General features: G+C 45.1%; 1 protein-coding gene across 2 annotated transcripts in view; it reads right to left on the bottom strand.

The window, feature by feature from the left end:
- The window catches only part of LOC124721571 (polypeptide N-acetylgalactosaminyltransferase 16-like), a 555752-nt gene that overhangs the window by 178113 nt on the left and 353146 nt on the right, over positions 1 to 24493 (bottom strand). For both annotated transcript variants that reach the window (XM_047246612.1, XM_047246611.1), the window contains exon 2: positions 15431 to 15609. In XM_047246612.1, coding sequence (XP_047102568.1) covers positions 15431 to 15609 — 179 coding nt within the window. The remainder of the gene's footprint in view (positions 1 to 15430; positions 15610 to 24493) is intronic.

Below are 24493 nucleotides of genomic sequence, written 5' to 3'. Positions count from 1 at the left end.
AGAGATTCTGGTCATACATAAAAAACACCAGTGGCAAGGCGCAATCAATACCTTCACTGTGCGATAACAACGGTGAAGTCACTGATGACAGCGCCACTAAAGCAGAGTTATTAAACACGATTTTCCGAAACTCCTTCGCCAAATAAGACGAAGTAAATATTCCTGAATTCCAATCAAGAACAACTGCCAAGATGAGGAACATAGTAGTAGGTATCCTCAGTGTAACGAAGCAGCTTAAATCACTTAATAAAGGCAAGGCCTCCGGTCCAGGTTGTATACCAGTCAGGTTCCTATCAGAGTATGCTGATAAATTAGCTCCATAGTTAGCAATTATATACAACCACTCGCTCACAGAAAGATCTGTACCTAAAGACTGGAAAATTGCTCAAGTCACACCAATACCCATAAAGGGAAGTAGGAGTAATCCGCTGAATTACAGGCCTGTATCACTAACGTCGATATGCAGTAGGGATTTGGAACATATACTGTATTCGAACATTATGAAGCACCTCGAAGAAAACGATTTATTGACACATAGTCAGCACGGTTTCAGAAAATATCGCTCTTGTGAAACACAACTAGCTCTTCATACTCATGAAGTAATACGTGCTATCGACAGGGGATGTCAAAGTGATTCCATATTTTTAGATTTCCAGAAGGCTTTCGACACCGTTCCTCACAAGCGCCTTCGAACCAAACTGCGTGCCTACGGAGTATCGCCTCAGTTGTGCGACTGGATTCGTGATTTCCTGTCAGAACGGTCACAGTTCGTAGTAATAGACGGAAAGTCATCGAGTAAAACAGAAGTAATATCCGGCGTTCCCCAAGGAAGTGTTATAGGCCGTCTATTGTTCCTGATCTATATTAACGATATAGGAGACAATCTGCGTAGCCGTCTTAGGTTGTTTGCATATGATGCTGTCATTTACCGTCTCGTAGAGTCATCAGATGATCAAAACGACTTGCAAAATGATCTAGATAAGATCTCTGTATACTGCGAAACGTGGCGATTAATCCTGAATAAGGAAAAGTGTGAAGTTATTCACATGAGTAATTAAAGAAATCAGATAAATTTCGATTACGCGATAAGTCACATAAATCTCAAGGCTGTAAATTCAACTAAATACTTAGGGATTACAATTACAAATAACCTAAATTGGAACGATCACATTGTGGGTAGAGCAAACCAAAGACTGCAATTCATTGGCAGAACACTTAGAAGGCGCAACAGGTCTACTAAAAAGACTGCTCACACCACGCTTGTCCGCCCTATTCTGAAGTACTGCTGTGCAATGTGGAATCCGCATCAGATGGGACTGACGGATGACATCGAAAAAGTACAAAGAAGGGCAGCTCGTTTTGTATTATCGCGAAATGGAGGAGATAGTGTCACAGACATGATACGTGAATTGGAGTGGCAATCATTAAAACAAAGACGTTTTTCGTTGCGGCGGGATCTTCTCATGAAATTTCAATCACCAGTTTTCTCCTCCGATTGCGAAAACATTCTGTTGGCACCCACCTACATAGGGAGAAATGACCATGGCGATAAAATAAGGGAAATCAGGGCTTGCACAGAATAATTTAAGTGCTCGTTTTTCCCGCGTGCCGTTCGAGAGTGGAACGGTAGAGAGACAGCTTAAAGGTGGTTCGTTGAACCCTCTGCCAGGCACTTTATTGTGAATAGCAGAGTAGTAATCACGTAGATGTTGATGTGTGACGGGACGAGACTCAAATTCGCGACCCCTGCCGATTGCGGGCAAGTACTCTACCGACTGAGCGAGCCAAGTACGATCTAAGACCCATCCTCACTGCTTTCCTTCATGAAAGGTGCAGAAAAGCAGGACAGTTCTACAAATGCATTAGGGGGCTTATTTGGAGCAAGGAGGTGCTACAGAAATCCAAGGGAATTATATACCGAACCTACTTTGTCCCCATATTGGCATATGGAAGTGAGACATGGGTAATGCACAAAAGCGACAAAAGTAGAATACAGGCTAGTGAAATGAAGTTCCAGAGGAGCAGGTTGAGTGTAACAAGACGAGACAGATTGCGAAATGTGTATGTGAGGGAAAGACTAAAGGAGGAACCAGTACAGGACAGGATAGAAAAATCAAGACTGCAGTGGTATGGACACATGAAGAGAATGGATGAGGGAAGAATTCCAAAGAGGATGTTTGATCTGCAACTGGAGGGGAAGAGGCCCAGAGGAAGACCAAGAGATAGATGGGTGAAGGGAGTGAAGGAATGTGTGACGAGAAGAGGAGAGAACTGGACGAAGGTGGAAGAGGGGGAATGGTGGAAAGACAGAACACGATGGAGAGGCTTGTGTTCCCGACAGACCCAGCCAGTGGCTGGAAACTGTCCAAGACGATGATGATTACCTCGTCTTCTAACTTCCAGACTTCACAGAAGTTCTCCTGCGAAACTTGTAAGAATAAAACTCATGGAACGTATACACGTACATGTACGTCATTTAGGGGCCGAAACTGTGACTGGCTACACAATTCTTCTCTCGTTGTTACGCTTTAGAGAAACGAAGGAAATCCGAAGCCTGTTCAATCCGAGAACGAGATCACACCGCCTTGCTCGATAAAGGTTACAGGCGATTGTTTTTTGTGCAACAGAATAACATGCGATGAATGAAACTATTACTGACCCAAATCTATATTTATACTTAGTGTGAGCTGTGCAACTTTCCAGTCTTTGGGTACGGATCTTTCGTCGAGCGAGCGGTTGTATATGGCTGTTAGGTATGGAGCTATTACTCGTACATCAGCATACTCTGAAAGGAACCTACTTGGTATACAGTCTGGACCGGAAGACACGCTTTTATTAAGTGATTTAAGTTGCTACAGTACTCCTGTTCTCTATTCTGATTCTGGAATATTTACTCAGTCGTCTTTGGCGAAAGAATTTCAGAAGGCTGTGTTTAGTAACCCTGCTTTAGCAGCACTGTCATCGATAGTATTTCCATTACTATCACGTAGTGGAGGCATAGATTGTCTCTCGTCGCTGGCATACTTTACATACGACCAGAATCTCTTTGGATGTTTTGCCAGGGTTCGAGACAAAGGATACTGCGGAGACATGGCTGAGCTACAGAATGTGGGAAGTGATATCTTTGTTGGATACCTCGTAGAAATCGGATACAACAGTTTCGCAATTATATTAGTCGACCACAATATTATTGCACCTGGGAGTGAGGGCTGTAGGTCGGCTCGTGTGTTTACCCGTGCGCTCGAAGCCGATCAGTCTGAGCTCTGGCTACACATTTTGCTCGTGAAGTTATTCGGACTTCCACTGAGTATACCACAGTCCAAAAAATGATGTGGTTTTTGTTTACTGTAATGCCACCGCTCGTTTCCGGTAACGGCAACAGGAGGCCAAGTGCAATAATAGTTGGGTAGTACAACGCAGGGTTCCATGGCTGGTATTTACGTTCCTGTCAATTTCTGTTTTATGGACATTAGGTGGTGATCTAAGCACGTTTGTGCTGTATCCTCCGGTTGCTGCGGTACGCGAACATACAGAGGCTGCCGCACACCAACTCCGGTTTCCGTCTGGCGTCACGTATTTCTGACCGGACGCCATAGAGGGCGAAAGTAACGGAATATATTTTGCTTCCACCCTACGCCATTCACATAGTCCTATCCATCAGCCATAGTTATGTTCCGATACTGCAGAAAGCGCTCAACAGGGACTATATCCTGGTCACGCCTGACGTCAGGCAAATAGTTCGGAACATACATCTGCCAATCGTGGATTTAAGACGACACATAGCTCCACTCATCAGTCAGCGGCTGCAGAATCTCACAGTGTCGCAGTATTCGCCAAGTGTCGTGCTGCGCCTTACTCGACACACAGTACCGGGACTTCCAAATTGTCATCGCTACTAGAACCGGACTGGGCAGACTACTAGTTTAGTTAGCGTTCACTAGAGTCAGGAATAAGCCTGTCTTCGTAGTTCGTGAACTTCAACTAATTTGTTTCACCTCAGCATCATACTCAAATTAATTATTTATAAAGGTAAATATTGTAAATTGTCACATATCTGTACTGCCAACATTGTTGTTTGTTGTTGTGGTCTTCAGTCCTGAGACTGGTTTGATGCAGCTCTCCATGCTACTCTATCCTGTGCAAGCTTTTTCATCTCCCAGCCAACATTATCTCGTCGTAATTGCATTGTTTCCTGTGAGGAGACTGTGTTGCTGTGCGTTTAGCAAGCAACCTCAATAACAGCAGTTAGTTTGTGTGGGAGGGGTTCTCTCCATGCCCCTTTATATAGTACACGAAGCACATCTGTTGCATATAACAGTTTCTGCGGTGTAGTCCTAACAACGAGGTGCCGAGGTGAGGTCGGTACCTTGTGACAGAACCTTAAGTAAACGTAGTCAGTGCCAGAAGCAGCAGCGAATGAGAGACAGTGGCATAGACACACCCAGAAGAGCCGGCCGCGGTGGCCGAGCGGTTCTAGGCGCTTTAGTCCGGAACCGCGCGACTGCTACGGTCGCAGGTTCGAATCCTGCCTCGGGCATGGATGTGTGTGATGTCCTTAGGTTAGTTAGGTTTACGTAGTTCTAAGTTCTAGGGGACTGATGACCTCAGATGTTAAGTACCATAGTGCTCAGAGCCATTTGAATCATTTTGAACACCCAGAAGAGTTTCCCTGAGCCACCGCATTAGCTCGCTTAGCACAACGCCGCTCAGGTCAGTCGGCAATCATCATTGAACGCGACAGCACCGTCTCCCTACCGAGCCAGCTGTGTGACAATCGTATAAGACAGAACTCTGCATAAAATATTATAGTAAACTGTACTCTGTGAGAAGAGACTGGTATCCTGTGCTGTATCAAGTGATACATTAATGTTTTGTGACAGTAATAAATACTCACGACATTCCTGTGGACACGGATCATAACAAAGTTATATGTTTCATCTTGTTCAAGTTATAACAAAGTGATCTAATATTCCATATATTGAGTGTCACTCGGACCCCTCTAGCAGTAAAGCTAAGAATCCACCACTGTACCGACGAGTATTATCACGTCCAGTCCAACACTTTCTTTGTTTAATGTTTCGTTTTCTCATGCTTGAGATATCCTCAGAGACTATAAAGATGTAGTTGTTTACTTTTCAAACATAAACTTCTAGCTGAGTTTAAGTTTAAAAATTAAATAATTACGTGTTCATACTCTCTGAGGATGTCTGCAGCATTAGGAGACGAAACGTTAGGGAAAGAAACATGCTTTAGACTACAGTCTAATGCCCATAAAATAGAAATCGTCACATTTCGAAATAATTTCTGAATGTCCCCAACTTCCTCCACTATTGTATTTCAGAGCAGTGTTCCATTACATCAACGCAACTCAAAATATCATCACAGTAATATTTTAGTTAGTCAACTGGAGAGTTGAACACAAGGAAGTATTATGTATGCGCCGGAGTAGGCTGTTGCCAGCACACCAAGCAGCAAAGAGGTTGCGAGTAGATCGATAGAGGCCAAAGACAGACTCCTAAGAAATGGACCGCCAACGCCCTCTCGGCCGCTAGTATTTATACCGCCGCGGCGGACCAGTCAGTCCTCCAGTGAGTCAATGAGTCGAGTCTTCAGTCGCAGCTCAGTGGGAATGGCAGTCGCAGTTAGCTCCGCCTCTAGCTCAGAGTCAGTCTGTACCTAGCGACCAGAATGGTGAACACAGCAGGACTTGTACTTCATCAGCAGTGAGGCTAACGTAGACTATTACAGGAGAGCTTGTACCACAACACCTTCTTATAAATAAAGAATCCTATTAATACATGTGTGCAGTTGTGTTACAGAAACAGGATACCAGCCACCAACAACATCGTCTCCTTGCTTCCCATGGTACAAGCCTACAGTGACAACGAGACAACACAAAAATATATATGTCTGTAATATGGATGAGTGCAGAAAGAAAGAACACTTAGGGGATGCCCACAGTGGAGTGGAACAAACTGAATTTGTTTGGGTTGGCTGGGGTTGATTGGGGGAAGAGACCAGACAATGAGGTCATCGGTCTCATCGGATTAGGGAAGGACGGGGAAGGAAGCGGCCGTGCCCTTTCGAAGGAACCATCCCGGTATTTGCCTGGAGCGATTTAGGAAAATCACGGAAAACCTAAATCAGGGTGGTCGGACGCGGGATTGAACCGTCGTCCTAAAATTGGTACTGCTTATAGATGCATAAGACAGTCGACTGAATAAGAAGGATGCAACAAGGTGGGTATAGATAAATATGGTTTGGAGGTCATGCCAAACACGGTTGTAGGAGTTTTCGAGGTCAAGGAGAAAAGATGATAGGTTACTTATTATAAATAAAAAGCACAGGAGTGTATATGTTCTAGAGGATTAATTTATTTAGTTAACCTGCTTTCGGCTTATAAAACCATCATTGACTTTAACTGCCTATCATTGTCAAAGAAGTTACAAAATGATTCAAATAGCTCTGAGCACTATGGGACTTAACTGCTGAGGTCATCAGTTCCCTAGAACTTAGAACCACTTAAATCTAACCAACCTAAGGACATCACACACATCCATGCTCGAGGCAGGATTCGAACCTGCGACCGTAGCGGTCGCGCGGTTCCAGACTGGAGCGCCTAGAACCGCTCGGCCACTCCGGCCGGCAAAGAAGTTACAAAATTTGTAAAAAACATTGAAACTGATACTGCTCATCAAGACTGAGGCATGAACAAGCAGTAACTGTCATCTCTGACAGTGCAGTGGTATACAATTAAAAGGGTAAAAAAAAACTGAACAGTAAATATATATAAAGGGAGAAAACCAGGAGAAAGCAGCTCTCTACATTTGATAAAGAACCTTTCAGTGCAAATATTAAATACTGGTTTAGATATGTGGATGATGTGCTGTGGATGTGAACAGGTACTACAAGGCAACCAACCCAATTTTTTTATAACTTATACAGTCAACATTAAAATATTCAGTTAACAATGGAAATTCGTAACAAGTTCATAAACTGCCTTTATCTAACTATTGCCATCTGTACCCAAACACAGTGTTTCAAAACTAATAGAAAGCCTACAACAATAGACAAATTAATACCTTCTTGCTCGCAACACTCAGTAACATACAAAGACGCAGCTTTCCACTCCATTGTACACTATCTCATAGCTGTTGCTATGTCCAAACAAGAGTTCAAAGTAGAGTTATAGACATAAAATTTATTGCCTCAACCAACGGCTACAGTCCTGTCCTTTTTGACCACACCTTGCATAGGAAACCAGCACTGAAAATTGTATCCTTTTTCTATGGTCCCTCTGCTGCTCCTTTCACTGTCTACAGGAAGTGGAGTACACTCCCATAGCTAGGATTGGTATCACATAGTGTAGAAGAAACTGTGAAATTCTCCAACTATATATTTTCCTACCATGTAAAGAACACCACAGCCCAGTATGTTTTCAATATCAAAGTTAAGACCCAGTTATTAGCCAGTAGTGTGGCTTACAAAATTACTTTCCCAGATTGTGATACCTTTTGTATTGGTCGGTCAGGCAGAGACATAGTAACTATGTTGGCTCAACATGAGTGCAGCTGGAGGCTTCAGAATTATGACTCCACGTTTGTTGAGCATGTACACAGTAAGGGTCACAGCTAGCAGCCACAGTCCCATGTCCTCCATTAGCAAACAAAGGTCAAAAACTTAGCCTACTGGAAGTCCAACATATCAACGAATATCTTTCCCACGATCTTCATTTAATAGACTATTAAATGACAAAAACACAACTCAGCACTTCCCCTCTTCTAAGCTTCACTTAATCCTCACTTTACAATGCTTCCCACACTGTCTATCCCTTTCTAGTCCTCCATTTTTCTATATTTATTTATTTTATTTTGATTGCATATGTAGTCCATACATTCTGTTATTACAATTATCAGTTCTAGTTTTAACTGTGTTTCTGTATCACTCTCCACGTATAATACGTCTTTAAGGTATGTTTCAGTACTCTTGTCAAGATCTTATTTTATTTTATTGGGACAGTTAATTTAATTTCAATTATTATATAGGCACCGTTTCCCGAATTTATTTTTAATGTTTTTCCTGGTTTACTTTATTGTGTTCTGCCCACTCGTCTAATAGGAGACCTGCATCCCCGGATCGGTAGACAACAATTCAAGCAAATCGCATTAATGAGATTTTATTACAGCAAGATAATTGGCAATACTTAACTTTTGTGAAATACAGAAGTGTCGCAAGCAGTGGGCGACAGACAAATAAGAAATTTCTTCAGAATATACAATTCGCAATACAAGTAAAACAGTACAAGTCCTAAATCACTGCTGTAGCGTTTGTAGATCAGCTTGTCTTCCACTGGGCCACGGCTTTTTAAGTACAGCTTCACCGGTTGCTCATGGTCTTACTGTGTAGGTGGATGGTAAAACTGTTCCATTCGACAGTGATGCCATTCCAAAGACATCACCGGAGTGCACTTTGAAGGTGTGGCGGTGGGACTTGAAGTCCCATACCACGCTCCGACGGTGGAAGTTCAAGTTGCAGGCAAGAGGTAACATAATGATGAACAACATTAGGTATCAACACTGGTTGTTTACGATGGTCGACACCCATCCAGTGGTCAACTCAGTACTAACGCTGCGTGAGTGGCCGTAAGAAGGCTAATGTTAATTGTGATCAGAATCGGAGTCCTCAAGGATGGTGAGAGGAACTGGGTGCTGGTGCCAGTGCCAGGGAGTCGTGGTGCCAATGTTTTGTAAACCAGCGATCGTGTCGTGTAGGGCTTGTACTGTGACATAGAGATGCCTTGCCTTCTCTCACATGGACGTCTTGAGAGTGGCCATGTCCATTTCCTTGTGGAGGGTAACTACCCTCGTGAGGGGAGGGGCATGGAGGCTCCACCGAAGCACCTTATTCAGCAGGCACCGGAGGATCTGGGAAGCACTAATCGTAGCCCACGCAGTGGAGCCATAGGTGAGGGAAGGGTGGACAACCATCCAGTACAGCTGGAGCTTGGTGTTGAGGTTCAGATCCCTGCTGATGAACACTGGGTACAACGTTTTGATCAGCATGAGTCCTTTTTGGGTTACACATTCTGCAGGGCGATGGAAGAGCAGTTTTTTATCCATCCAGACACCTAGGTATTTGGTATCGGGACCATGGGACCTGGACGCCTGATATAGTGATGTTGTGGTGGAGAATGGGGCGCTGTTTAATGAAGTAGACTGCTGTAGTTTTGGCGGCATTGAGGGTAATCTTGTTGAAACAGCACCAGGTAACTGTCACGTCCACCTGTCTCTGGAGGCGAGTAATGAGCTTGTCTGTGTTGTGGCCGGTTGTATAGAACGCCGTATCATCGGCATATTGTGCCAGGTGGCAATGTAGGAGGACTGGCATATCGTTAAAATAAATGTTAAAATGGATGGGAGACAACACAGAGCCTTGAGGTGTATCCATCAACACGTGACATAAGCTGGAGTGTCGACCTCACCGAGTAACCAAGAAAGTCCAATCATGGAGGAAATTATCTACAATCTTCACATAGATGTTGGGTATGGTCGTCTGTGTCAGCATTTTTTACACAAGATTGTCCTGCCATATCTTGTCATGCGCGTTTTGCAGGTCCAGGAAAACCGCTGGTGTCGACATGGTGGACTTAAAGCCCTTGCTGACATGTTCCGTGATCCAAAGGACTTGGAGTTCGGCTGAGAGGTGGGAAGCGAATCCAAACTGTTCCAGTCTGATGGTCCCAGCCACCGCCAGAGGCTGGGAAATGAGGTGGAGGATCAAAGATTCGAGAACCATGGCCATGGCATTCAGAAGGCTAATGGGCCTGTTGTTAGTAGGCGCCGTAGGATCCTTTGAGGGCTTGGGGATGGCAATCATTTTGGCCTGTTTCCACTGTGGGGGAAATGCGCCATTTGTGAGACAGCGGTTCAGAATGCTGGTAAATAAGACCAGTGGCTTGTGTGGGAGCCGGCAGAGGCGTTAGTTTAAAACACCATCCAAACCTGGAGCCTACCGTCCATGCTTCCACCGGAGGATCCGCTGGATTTCCGCCGTGGAAGTAAGTTGAGGGGCAGATAGAGATGGTCTTTGTCTGAAAGAGCCAACGGCCGATAGAATATCGTGTTCATCTTGTAGTTCATCATGCGTGAGGTCCCGGATACGAAACTGGTTTTGGGCCTCAAACGCGTCGGCCAGAGTTTCTACCACATGGGGGGCATCATAAGTTAAGCCATCAACAGTGCAGAGGGGGACAACATGGATGGGCATAGGGATTAACTTGCGGGTCTCTGGGTTCCTCTTGTTGTGTTGGTGAATCAAAGGGTCCAGGAAATTGAGACGGAGTAACTCATCTCTCACATCTGCTTCTGCAGCTTCACAAGGAAGGTCTCTGATGACAATTTTTGCTCTTCTGTCGGCAGAAGCCTGATGAGTGTAGTAGTCCATAGCTCTGGACTTCACAATGTTGAGGACTAGGAGATAATCATCCATGTTGTCAAGCAGGTACTTCACGCTGTCTTTCCGTTATATAGCCTGCAGTTGGCCCGCAATAAGGCTTTACAGTTCAGTGTTCAGTTTAATGTAGTTTCTGGGATTGTAAACAACGATAGGAGGGATCTTCTCCTTCTTTTGTGGCGTTGTTGGTGGATTAGGTGAAGTGGAGCTAGGAGGGGGACACACGTCCTGGTCCACAGAGGCATCGGTATCCGAATCACGACCGCTGTGACGGGCGCGAGTGGAAGACCGTTTAGAGTGTCGATAACAGGGGGGACCGACAGGGTCGGAATTCCCAGAAGGCCCGGTGGGCTGACGAGATTGTGTAGACGAGGGAGCACCCGATGGGGCGCCTGTGTGGCGTTCGGTTGTATTAATGCTGGGGGGCGACATGGCTTGACTGTCACTACGTGAGAGTTCTATCACCAGGAGGCCATGGGAATCGTTAGAGGACACAGAGAAAGATTGGTCCCTCACGCGACGCTGTGTATAGGTTTCACGTGAATCAGGATCACTCTCAGTGGTCATCAGTGACTTGTGGCGGGAGGGCCGATGCCCTCGGTCCTTTGCCAGTTGGGTGGTGGCAGTATCAGCGCAGCCGGCAGCTTGCCGGGACGGCCGTCTAGCGGTCGGTGTCACATTGCTGCGAGAAGGGGCGGCGGAAGAGTCGCCTTGCGGCGAGTTCCTGTCCTTGGCCCCATGCATGCTTAGCCCTGGCCCGACTGGCGTAGTCAGGGCGCTGGCAGGATATGGGCACGAACGCCGGTCGCCTATATATACCAAGTACAACGGGACGCGTACGAAATAACCACGCTGCCTGACAAAGCGAATGGCAAATCAACGTTGACTCGGACACTACGACTACACAACGCTGAACAACACTCGTGACCGTAACGACGCGCACAAACTCGCAAGTAAACACTGTCAGGTCTCCAGCCTGACTCTTCGTGAAGAGGCCGCTCCTGTCTCGGTATTGTGCTGGAGAAGGGTCGGTCAGCGTACTGTCGTCTCACAGCGCTCTCTGCTCTTCCGTTCTTGACCGGGGTGCCGGCGCTTCGCGTTACGCCGGAACATACTTCCTTTACATTTATTTTCTGTTCGTTTTTTTTACCTTCTTAACTGCATACCACTGCACTGTCAAACGTGACAGTTACTGTCAGTTCTTGTCTCAGTCTAGAAAAAAATGGTTCAAATGGCTCTGAGCACTATGGGACTTAACATCTGTGGTCATCAGTCCCCTAGAACTTAGAACTACTTAAACCTAACTAACCTAAGGACAGCACACAACACCCAGTCATCACGAGGCAGAGAAAATCCCTCACCCCGCCGGGAATCGAACACGGGAACCCGGGAGTGGGAAGCGAGAACGCTACCGCACGACCGCGAGCTGCAGACTCTCAGCCTACATGAATAGTATCAGCTCTGATGTTGTTTAGAAACGTTGTAACGTCTTTGACAACAATAATTAAAGTTTGATGATGGCATTTAAGGAAAACCGGTTATTGTAACTAAATGAACTAATCCTCTAGAGCGATTTTCATGTATATACAGAGTGAGTCACCTAACGTTACCGCTGGATATATTTCGTAAACCACATCAAATACTGACGAATCGATTCCACAGACCGAACGTGAGGAGAGGGGCTAGTGTAATTGTTTAATACAAACCGTACAAAAATGCACAGAAGTATGTTTTTTAACACAAACCTACGTTTTTTAAAATGGAACCAAGTTAGTTTTGTTAGCACATCTGAACATATAAACAAATACGTAATCAGTGCCGTTTGTTGCATAGTAAAATGTTAATTACATCCGGAGATATTGTAACCTAAGTTTGACGCTTGAAACCTCCGAGGTTCAGTTGCGTGTTGTAACAAACACGGGCCATGGTCGGCGAGCAGCATCTGCAGGGACATGTTTACGATGACGACCGTGTTTACGAGTGTGGCTGTAGTGCACTGTTGTGGTTTGGTCTAGCTGTCGCAGTGTCCGCATGTAGCACTTGCTGCTATTGTTATTCTGCATTCGTCTCCGCACGCAGACCAACTGTAGTACACCGTGTTACCAGATGTCTGTGATAGTGAAGTGTTGTAGGAACTGTGACTATGGTGTATTCGAACTCTGAAAAGGCGGAGATGATACTCATCTATGGAGAGTGTCGACGAAATGCAGCTGAAGCCTGCAGGGTGTATGCAGAACGGTACCCGGACAGAGAGCATCCAACGTGCCGCACATTACAAAACATCTACCGCCAACTGTATGCAACAGGTATGGTCGTAGCACGCAAACGGGTCCGTAACAGGCCCGTCACAGGAGAAGCGGGTACAGTTGGTATGTTAGCTGCTGTTGCCATGAACCCACACGAGTACACGGGACATTGCGAGAGCCGGTGGACTGAGTCAAAGTAGTGTCATGCGCATACTGCATCGTCACCGCTTTCACCCGCTTCATGTGTCGCTACATCAGCAATTATATGGTGATGACTTTAATCATCGAGTGCAATTCTGTCAATGGGCATTAACAGAGAATGCGTTGCAAAAAAAAAAAAAAAAAAAAAAAAAATGGTTCAAATGGCTCTGAGCACTATGGGACTTAACGTCTATGGTCATCAGTCCCCTAGAACTTAGAACTACTTAAACCTAACTAACCTAAGGACAGCACACAACACCCAGTCATCACGAGGCAGAGAAAATCCCTGACCCCGCCGGGAATCGAACCCGGGCGTGGAAAGCGAGAACGCTATCGCACGACCACGAGCTGCGGACAATGCGTTGCAGTTCTACCTGTTTACCGATGAAGCGGGTTTCACAAACCACGGGGCAGTGAATCTACGGAACATGCATTACTGGTCCGTGGACAATCCTCGCTGGCTCAGACAGGTAGAGCGACAGCGACCGTGGACTGTAAATGTATGGTGCGGAATCATTGGCGACCACCTCATTGGTCCTCACTTCATTGCAGGGGCCCAAACAGCTGCAACATACATCGCGTTTCTACAGAATGATCTGCCGACGTTGCTCGAAAATGTCCCACTGGAAACGTGTCGACGTATGTGGTATCAGCATGATGGTGCACATGCACATTCCGCAATTAACACTAGGCTGACCCTTGACAGGATGTTCGACGGGCGTTTCATAGGACGTGGAGGACGCATAAATTGATCAGCCCGTTCTCCTGATCTTACACCTCTGGACTTCTTTCTGTGGGATACGCTAAAGGAGAATGTGTACCGTGATGTGCCTACAACCCCAGAGGATACGAAACAACGTATTGTGGCAGCCTGCGGCGACATTACACCAGATGTACTGCGGCGTGTACGACATTCATTACGCCAGAGATTGCAATTGTGTGCAGCAAATGATGGCCACCACATTGAACATCTATTGGCCTGACATGTCGGGACATACTCTATTCCACTCCGTAATTGAAAACGGAAACCACGTGTGTACGTGTACCTCACCCCTCATGGTAATGTACATGTGCGTCAGTGAAAAAGACCAATAAAAAGGTGTTAGCATGTGGACGTAATGTGCTGTTCCAGTCTCTTCTGTACCTAAGGTCCATCACCGTTCCCTTTGGATGCCTACGTAATTCGGTGCTCTCCGATACACACGATCGAACAGCGGAGGAGTGGTACTCAAGCGTCAACTTTAGGTTACAATATCTCCGGATGTAATTAACATTTTACAATGCAACAAACGGCACTGATTACGTATTTGTTTATATGTTCAGATGTGCTAACAAAACTAACGGGGTTCCATTTAAAAAAAACGTAGTTTTGTGTTAAAAAACATACTTCCGTGCATTTTTTTATGGTTTGTATTAACCAATTACACTAGCCCCTCTCCTCACGTTCGGTCTGCGGAATCGATTCGTCAGTATTTGATCTGGTTTAAGAAATATATCCAGCGGTAATGTTAGGTGACTCACCCTGTATAACAGTAATTCTTGCTTGTATTGTGTCTTACATGCAGACGACGTCACACTGCTGGCAGATAATGAAGACGACCTTGAAAGGGGAATACATTTATTAGGTAATGTTTATGAAGAGTACCAGTTGACGATTCCAGAAAAGAAGACAAAGTCGGCTCTCGAAGAGAAATATCCCGTACAAACAAAAATTATGGTCAACAACAGCACAATAGAAGAGGTCAAATATTTTAATTATTTAGATTTTGACATCACATATGAGTATGGCGAAGATATAGGGAAGAAGTTAGCAAAGTTTGGAAATATACGTGGAACAATACGAGGAAAGAAACAAGACTGCGATTTTATAAGACAATGGCAGTTCCAGTGCTTGTTTACGGATGTCAATCGTGGTTTATAAGTGAACGTCAAGAAAGTCGCATACAAGCAATGGAGATGAGGTTCCTAAGTGCAGTACAGGGATGCACAAGAGCCAATAGATTTCGTAATCTGGAAATTAAGGTAGACTTGAACATATTTAACATCCTAAACAAAATACAGAAAACAGAAGATGCAGGAATGAACATCTCGAAACAATGAATGAAGAAAGATTATCTCTCCCTGCAAGAAGGTTTAAGCAAGTTGGGAAAAGATGTCAATAAAGACCGAGGACGCAATAGGCACCGTAAAAACCAAAATAAGAAATGGCCTAATGCTTGAAGTGAAGATGATGGTGATAATGATAGTGTATAATTATGTTGTTCTATCAAGAAGCAAAGGAAGAGTCAATTAAAAAGATGACTTATTACTGGTTCTCAGTTTATGGGATAGTAAGTGCGAAATGTTAGTGTCGGTCATCGGAAGAGAAGTTGGGATAGAACCCACAATGGTCAATACGAAGAAGTGTTCGATAGTTTTGATATTTCTGAATGCGATGCAAGATGACGGATTCGATAACCCGAGAAACACAGAGCTCCCGCTGTCGGGGTTAGTCAGAAAGGTGTGACTGCTGCTGAGGAGAAGGCGTTTACCTGTGGTGCCTGGTGTCGGGCAAGGGGCGGTCGCAGCGGAGGCGGCTGCTGGCGGCGGCGCTGAAGGCGTGACGCGAGAACGGCTCGTTGGCGGCCGCGCCTCCCTGCAGGTAGCCGCCCTGCTGCACCAGCGCTGCCCACAGATGGCTCTGCGCGCCGTCAGACCCACCCGTCCGCACCTGCCAACAGCCCGCCGCAAACTTCAGCAACGATCAACTACATAATAAAGCAATAAACACGACAGACTCATATTTTTATTATCTTGTTGCATAAGTTCGTAGTGTTTTTACTTTGTATGTTGGTATTCCGATTGGTATGGGTTTATTTATCGGTTGTCATTTTTTATTTGTAGTTAACTTTTGCTATTTGAGTTTACATATTGTCATTTTGTCATTTGCAGATAGCGAGTGGAGCCGTGGATGCTTGAAAATAGAGTGCCAAGTGGAGAAATCGAAGCATATCCGACATATTCTTCTGTTTGAGTCCAATGGAGTGGTGACAGTAGCGGAGGCAGCCAGGAACATTTGCGCCGTGTTGGAGATAATACCATTGGACAGAACACGCCAGGAAATGGTTTTCTCGTTTTAAGGAGTACCTTTGTGTCAGCAGTGACTCTTTACGATCAGGAAAACTCCTGTACAGGAGTTGGGTTGCGAAGTCATTCAGCACCCACCTTATTCACCAGATCTTGCGCCATTAGATTTTCGCCTTTTCCCTCTCCATCAAATAACTTCAAGGAACTCTCCGAAGATGCCTCAACAAATTCTTCGCCTCAAAACCATGTGATTTCTACAGTCGCGGAATCGAAAAATTTCCGCAGCGCTCACAGGCTGTTGTAAGTAATGAAGGAGAATATATTATTGATGAGTACATTCTCTGTTGTGATGGTAAAGCGCTACGAACTTATGCACCAACCCAGTACTATAGTCCTCATTTCATTTCCCTCACATGGCTGACAGACTGGCAGCAGCCAAATCACTGTACTGTGGTCAGATAATGTTAAAATATATACATATTTTTGTGGACTGGAAAGACAGCCAATCCACTAGGACGGGAGGCCGAAGGGCACGCGTTTAAGATCACGCAGGCTGGCGTGAGGTCTGGAACAGGACAAGGACTTTATAGTAGCAAAGAACGTACGTAGCTGCTGGAATACTTAACTTTAATCCACAATTGGTGAACATCGCTCTTCACGGTACATGTTTTACAGCATCAATAGTAACTGGTAATGGCGCCTTGCTAGGTCGTAGCAAATGACGTAGCTGAAGGCTATGCTAACTATCGTCTCGGCAAATGAGAGCGTAATTTGTCAGTGAACCATCGCTAGCAAAGTCGGCTGTACAACTGGGGCGAGTGCTAGGAAGTCTCTCTAGACCTGCGGTGTGGCGGCGCTCGGTCTGCAATCACTGATAGTGGCGACACGCGGGTCCGACGTATACTAACGGACAGCGGCCGATTTAAAGGCTACCACCTAGCAAGTGTGGTGTCTGGCGGTGACACCACACATATAATGTTATGGATCAGGCGAAAAGTAGTAGAAACATCTAAAAATAAGATTGACAGGAAGTGTAACCAGGAATGGCTAGAGGATAAACGCAAGGCTGTAGAAGAATTTTAGGAAAGTGTGGTTCATCTGTAAAGGAGACCTTGAGTTGCACAATAGTGCGACCAATTCTTCAGTACTGCTCGAGTGTTTGGGGTCCCCATTAGATCGGATTAAGACAGCGAAGCAATTGAGAGGGAGGCTTCTAGATGTATTACCGGTAGGTTCGATCAACACGCGAGTCTTATGGAGATGCCGCGCGGGATTAGCCGAACGGTCTAGGGCGCTGCAGTCATGGACTGTGCGGCTGGTCTCGGCGGAGGTTCGAGTCCTCCCTCGGGCATGAGTGTGTGTGTTTGTCCTTAGGACAATTTAGGTTAAGTAGTGTGTAAGCTTAGGGACTGATGACCTAAGCAGTTAAGCTCCACAAGATTTCACACACATTTTTTATGGAGATGGTTCGTGAACTCAAGTGGGAATCTCCGGAGGTAGGACGACGCTCTTTTTGCGGAACACTATTGAGAAAATGTAGAGAACCGGCATTTGAACCTGGCTCCAACGTATAGTTTGTGTAAGGACCACGAGGATAATAGAAATTAGGGCTCGTGCGGATGCACATGAAGAGTCGTTTTTCCCTCCTTTATTTGCGAGTAGAAACGGAAAGGAAATGACTAGTAGTGGTAGAAGTGATGCCTCCGCCGCCCACCATACAGTGGATTGCGGAGTATTTATGTAGATGGAGATGTAGAAGATTGCATAACTAGGAGAACACAAATGTCGCTAATTGTAAAATTAAACAGACCTTTGAAGAAAAGAGAAGCAGCCGTATGAATATCAAGAGCTCAAATGGAAAGCCAGTACTAACAAGGGAAACTCCCCCTCAGATTTAGTGGTAAGATGGCCCAGTGGACAGCCCGACAAGAACCGAACACACATCAAGCATGAAAACAGGAAGGAGGTGAGCAGAACTGCGAGAAAAGGAGGAAAATAGAAACAGTTAACGGTCTACGCCTAAGATAAGCAACATCGAGCACATTGGACTGCGAGGCCGGAGACCCGTGTTAAAACCTCCCTCCTGCTCATTTTTTTTTTCTCACAAAATTATGAACTGGTCGTACTGGCGTTGACGAGTCAGTTCGCTGTATTCAAATTAGTGTCTGTGTCGTGGTGTAACGTCCGTTTGCAACAGCGAGGTGGAAGTAAGGGACCTCCAGATACACGCACCTCCTATTTGTTCTACACGAGTACCACATGTTGTGACTCTTGTCTATCGTTTTTAGAAGTTTTGGTTCTTGAATTCCTTTTTTGTAGCATAGGTCACACTCATTTATTTGTTGTTTTCATTTCTGTGAGAGGTCTGTGCAACAGTGATATGTTCTTACCACATGACATATTCTATAACCAAAGTACAGCATGACAGTTCCCAAGACTACCGAAGGAGAACAGACACGTCAATGAAAAGATGGAAAGTTCATAATTTAGTGAATAAAAAATTAGGATTCGAGGGAGATTTGAATGCGGACCTTTTGCTTTGAAGTCCCACACCCTGACCACACGACCACGAACCCATGGTTACTGCTAGTTACTTGATATTGGATATCTTGAGCTTGTACCGTTCACTGTTTCTTGTTTTCTTCTTTTTTGACAGTTCAGTACATTTTCTTCCTTTTTTTCAAGCTTGATCTTTGTTCAGTTTTGGACGGGCTATGCACTGGGCCATTGCACCATGAAATCTGACGGGGGTGCGAGGGGGAGTTATCCTTCTAAGCAAAGAAGGAAAAGTTGCAAGGTGGAAGGAATGTATAGAAGGGCTACACAAGAGAATGAACTTGAAGGCTGTTTTATAGCAAGGAAAGAGGAAGTAAATGAATATGTGATGGGAGATATGATACTGCAAAATGAATTTGACGGAGCACTGAGAGACCTAACTGAAAACAAAATACCTGGAGGTGCTGACACTCCCTCATAATTATTAAAATCATTCGGAAAACCAGCCATAACAAAACAAGTCCATCTGGTTTGAAAGATATATGAAACAGAAGAATGTATTGATTGCAGTTCCAAAGAAGACAGATGCTGACAGGTGCGAATATTACCAGACCGTCCGATTGATAAGTCATGGTTCCAAATACTCATACTCATTATTTACAGAAGAATGCGAAAGCTTGTAGGAGTCGACATTGAATAAGATGTTAGAGTTCGGGAGACATGCAGGAACACAAGAGGCAATACTTGTCCTATGTATAGTTAGAAGAAGATTTTTACAGTTTTCACTGGAATTCACCCTTTGAAATTCTAAAGATATCAGGTGTTCTGGCGTAACTACAAGCGCCGGAACGAAGATGCAGAACGGAAGACCAGAGAAGGCGTTGAGGAAACGTCAGCCAATGGAATTGGACCGCGCCGCGCCAAGAGCGACACCTGGAAAAAGTGATTATAGCGCCGCTCCTACCTGCCTCGGGAGTTCAGATCTGCCCAGTCTGCAATTGACATTAGTGCTGCGCTATCAGATTGTTGTGATTCGTATCGAGTGTTTACTTGGACTTTGTGTACAAGCAAGAACTTCACTGTTTTCATGTCGCCTCTCACTAGCGACATTTGCTGTAATCAGAGTTACGTATTGTCAATTTGCATTCTAGAAATAAAACTATAATGTTATTTGTTTGAACTGTTGTATAGCATTCCGAGAACGCAACGTCCTTTAGGCACCCTATAAGTAACGAGTGGGCAAGATACCACAACTGGCGACCAGGTGTTAGAAACACGTACTGACCAACGCTGCGCTCCGGCCGGAACAAGCACCGCCTACTACAGCTGCTATACCACCTTTTCGACAGTTTAGTGAACAAGACGAGGAATGCCTCGAGTTGCCGTCTCAGTTTGACGCCCACGTCATCGCCCACAACGTGCCAGGTACTGTGAAACTGCCGGCCGCGGTGGTCTAGCGGTTCTAGGCGCTCAGTCCGGAACCACGCGACTGCTACGGTCGCAGGTTCGAATCCTGCCTCGGGCATGGATGTGTGTGATGTCCTTAGGTTAGTTAGGTTAAGTGGTTCTAAGTTCTAAGGGACTGATGACCACAGATGTTAAGTCCCGTAGTGCTCAGAGCCATTTGAAACATTTGTACTGTGAAACTTCCCTATCTATTATCAACGGTAGGAAGTGCAGTGTTTGATTAATTCAAAAACTCCTTCCTAACTCCACTCCGAGTGAACTTAGCTACGAACAGGTGGTACAGGCCCTAACAAATTATTATGGCCAACAAATGAATGTGGTAGCAGCTCGGTATCAATTTTTTCATTGCAAAAAACGATCAGAACAAACTTACCCCGAGTGGGTAACAGATTTGCAAAGCCGCGCAGAGTAGCCGCGCGGTCTGCGGCACCTTGTCACAGCCCCTGTGGCTTCCCCCGTCGGAGTTTTCGAGTCCTCCGACGGGCATGGGTGTGTGTCTGTTGTCCATAGCGTAAGTTAGTTTCAGTTAGATTAGGTAGTGTGTAGGCTTAGGGACCGATGACCTCAGCAGTTTGGTCCCATATGGCCTTACAAAAATTTTTAAAAAATTTGGAAATGCAATTTCAAATGTCTTTGCGGTGCTTTATGTTCAGATGTTACGTTGCGTGATGTGATCGTGTACAATGTGCCTGATGTCAAAATCAGAGAACAATTTTTGAAACAGTCAGAGCCATCATTTCAGCAGGTAGTGCAAATGGTAGATCAGTGCGATTCCGGTGCCTTGTCGGTTCATACATCTGCGCAGCCAGCTATTTGCCGGGTTGAGTCCCTCAGTTGTGATCGCCCCATTCCGCACCGGCGGCGTCCGCTAGCCAAGGCGGGTAAAAAACCTTCCACACCGCGTACGGCTGTTGTAAACGACACAAACGCCAAGACTGTCCCTCCCGCCAAGCTCAATGTTACGCTTGTGGTAGGAAAGGAGATGTGCAATCAGTGTGTTTGCAACGGAACGAATAGCAGAATTCGGCCCACTCACGAAAATCTAGTCACAAGGCCCATGTCATTAATGCAGTATATTCCAAGTCTGCAGGGCAACGGTCTTGCCGCAGTGGGTGGCCGGCACTTGGATGGGTGACCATCCGGGCCGCCATGTGCTGTTGCCATTTTTCTGGGTGCACTCAGCCTCGTGATGACAATTGAGGAGCTACTCGACCGAATAGTAGCGGCTCCGGTCAAAGAAAACCATCATAACGACCGGGAGAGCGGTGTGCTGACCACACGCCCCTCGTATACGCATCCTCAGCTGAGGATGACACGGCGGTCGGATGGTCCCGATGGGCTACTTGTGGCCTGAAGACGGAGCGCAAAAAAAAAAAAAAAAAAATCCAAGTCTGCAACAGGCAAGCGTGCGGTTTCTTCAGTAATACGCCAGCCATACAAACTTTTTGTTCATTTACTTGTTTGTGGGAAACGTGTGAAAGTTCAGTTGGACACGGGTGTCTCTGTCACATTGCTAAATCGTCACACATATGAACTATTAGCCTCCCCGCGCCTGTCTAAAACTAGCAGGCAACTGACGGCTTATAATGGAAAAGACATTCCCGTTCTCGGAACATGTACTTTGCCTGCCATGGTTCAAATGGCTCTGAGCACTATGGGACTTAACATCTGAGGTCATCGGTCCCCTAGAACTTAGAACTACTTAAACCTAACTGACCTAAGGACATCACACACATCCATGCCCGAGGCAGGATTCGAACCTGCGACCGTAGCGGTCGCGCTGTTCCAGACTGAAGCGCCTAGAACCGCTGGGCCACACCGGCCGGCGGTAAAGAACTTGCAAAACGATTTGAACGAAGTGGATAGTGTCTGTAACTGAGGTTATGAAATGGACAGCAACAAAATTAAAACAAGGGTAATGGATGGTAGTCGAATTAAATCGGGCGAGGCTGAAGGAGTTAGATCTGCATAAGAGACACTAAAATAGCAGATGACTTTTGCTATTTGGTCACCAAGATAACTGATGGTGGCCGAATTCTGGATGCTATAAAACGCAGAATGGCTATTGCAAGAAAATCATTTCTGAAAAAGATGAATTTGTTAACATCTAGTACAAATTTTGATGTTAGGAAATCTTTTCTGAAGGCCTCTGATTGTAGCCTTGTACGGGAGTGAAACGCGGACGATAAGCAGTTCAGACCACAAGGTAACTTCTGAGGAATGCTGAAGTTCATATGGGTACATCGAGTACCTAGTGAGGAGATACGGATCGAACTAGGGGAAAAAAAAAATTATGACACAACTTGAGTAAAAGAAGGGATCAGCTGAGAGAATATATTCTGAAACATCAGTTAGTCGTCACTTTGATGATGGAGTAAAGTTTGGGGGCTAAATATTGTAGAGAGAGACCAAGGGGTTTGTACAGTAAGCAGATTCGAACGGGTGTTAGTAGCGGTAACTATTCGGAGATGTAGAGGTTTGGAATAATGCGGGGATCTGCCCGCAATTAACCTTCGAACCGAAGACCGCAGAAGCAACAACTGTGGTGTTTTGTCAGTAGGTGAAATTATGCTGCTTAATGCAACCATCTAATGATGAAAATGTTGGAAACCGTAATGGCAATACAAAAAAAAGTGTTAAAGAAAAATGTCATCTTGTTCGTGGTTAATAACAGTTTTGATAACATATCTTATACATATAGCGTTTTTTTTCACTTAACAGGTTAAAATAATAGCATTAAATACAATAAAATACGATGAAGATCGCACTGACGATAACGGCAATGATGACACATTATATTCACGTTTGCAGCAGCCATACGGACTGCGAAGATATCTGAGTAATTTGAGGTGAGGGAAGAATTTTATCAAGTAGCAGAGGGTACTTGTAGGAAAGGGAAGGCAGATATGAAAATCGAGGCGGTGTACATGGCATTGTGAGAAAGAGAAAGGAGGAAGGAAGATTACGTTTCATCGTCCCGTCGACATCGAGGTCATTACAGACGGGGCACAAGCTCTGACTGTGCCAAGGATGGGGAAGGAAATTCGTCGCGCCGTTTCAAAGGACCCATCCCGGAATTTACCAAAGAAAAATCACCAAAACGCCCTACGTTTTCAAAAGCCGTTATTTTATTTAGACGGCTATTTTCGACATCTTATTTATACCATCTTCAGGCACATATGCACTTCATGTATAAAAAATCAGCTACATCAATGCGTGCATAAGTGGAGCCATCAATACCTGGATTCTGTGACTTTTTTGTGAAGAATGTACTTCGAAGACTTGACAGCCAGGGTGGAGTCATCGAAGTACAAACTCTACAAAAAATTCACAGAATCCAGGTATTTACGGCTCCAGTTATGCATGCATCGATGCATCTGAGTCTCTATACATGGAGTACATAGGGGCCTGAAAATGGCATTAATGAGATGCGGAAATTGGTCGTCCAAATAAAATAACAACTTCTGAAAACATATGCTGTTCGGTGATTTTTCTTTGGCAAATGTCTGACCGGCCGCCGTTCTATATCCACGATGGCTAAACAGAGAGATCCCGGTATTTGTCTGGAACGACTTACGGAAATCACGGAAAACTTAAATCTGGTTGGGCGGATGCGGATTTGAACCGTCGTCATCCTGAATGCGAGTCCAGTGTGCTAACGCCTGTGCCACCTCGCTCTGTGTTATGTGAACGAGAACTATATTTCTGTGTTATTGTGTAGGTACGCTTCGAACAAGAACAAAGCCACATTCTTCTTCTTCTTCTCCTCCTCCACTTCTCCTAGCCTTTAGTAGGCAGTCAGTGGAGGTCGTTTTGTTAATTCATCATTTGGAAACTATTTATTGCAACTTTGTGCCCGAATGCTGTTCCTGCTACGACAGTCGGCTTGTGATCCAAGGAGAAAGCCGTGAGCTCCAGTTTTCTGTGAATCTTGTGAACTGTTCTACTCTTAATTGTATTTAATCTGTATGTGTATGAAGCGGAGTTCCGGTAACTAGTCGGTATCTGAGCGAAGCAGCGTGGGATGCGCCTAAAAGCAACTCTAGGATTGGTGAGAACAGCAGACCAAGTATCGTAAACTAGACGCATGGATTCTTTCCGTCTCTGACTCGCCGCCCCGCCTCCTAAGATAGCGTTCTGCAGCTTAAGCCTCATGAGCAGATCAAGTACAGCTACAAGAAGAAGATTACGCTGCGTGACTAACAGATGGTGTTGATATTTTTGATATTTATTTTTTCTCACGTCGGTACAGGAGGAGCAACAACGTAGGGCAAGTGTGAATATGACATGTTGGATGATTTTGTTTATATGCCTTTTTATGTATGTTTCCTCCCAACAGATAAACTGGAATACCGTGACACGATGAAATTCATAATCTTGGGCGGCTCGTTGCTAACGGAAATTCATCCAAAGTGGACAAAGGTTTACAAAGAGACTGCCCTTTCGGTTCAACATTTACGAAATTGCTGTCCGAACTCAACATGCTGTACTTCCCTTGAAGTTGATCCGCCACGAAGGACGTCTGAAAACTGCCACCTCTGATGAAAAATCGAGAATCCTACAAT

This window comes from Schistocerca piceifrons, chromosome X (genome assembly GCF_021461385.2).
Source record: "Schistocerca piceifrons isolate TAMUIC-IGC-003096 chromosome X, iqSchPice1.1, whole genome shotgun sequence".
Classification (NCBI taxonomy): Eukaryota; Metazoa; Arthropoda; class Insecta; order Orthoptera; family Acrididae; genus Schistocerca; species Schistocerca piceifrons.
This window is presented reverse-complemented; position numbering and strand designations above follow the sequence as displayed.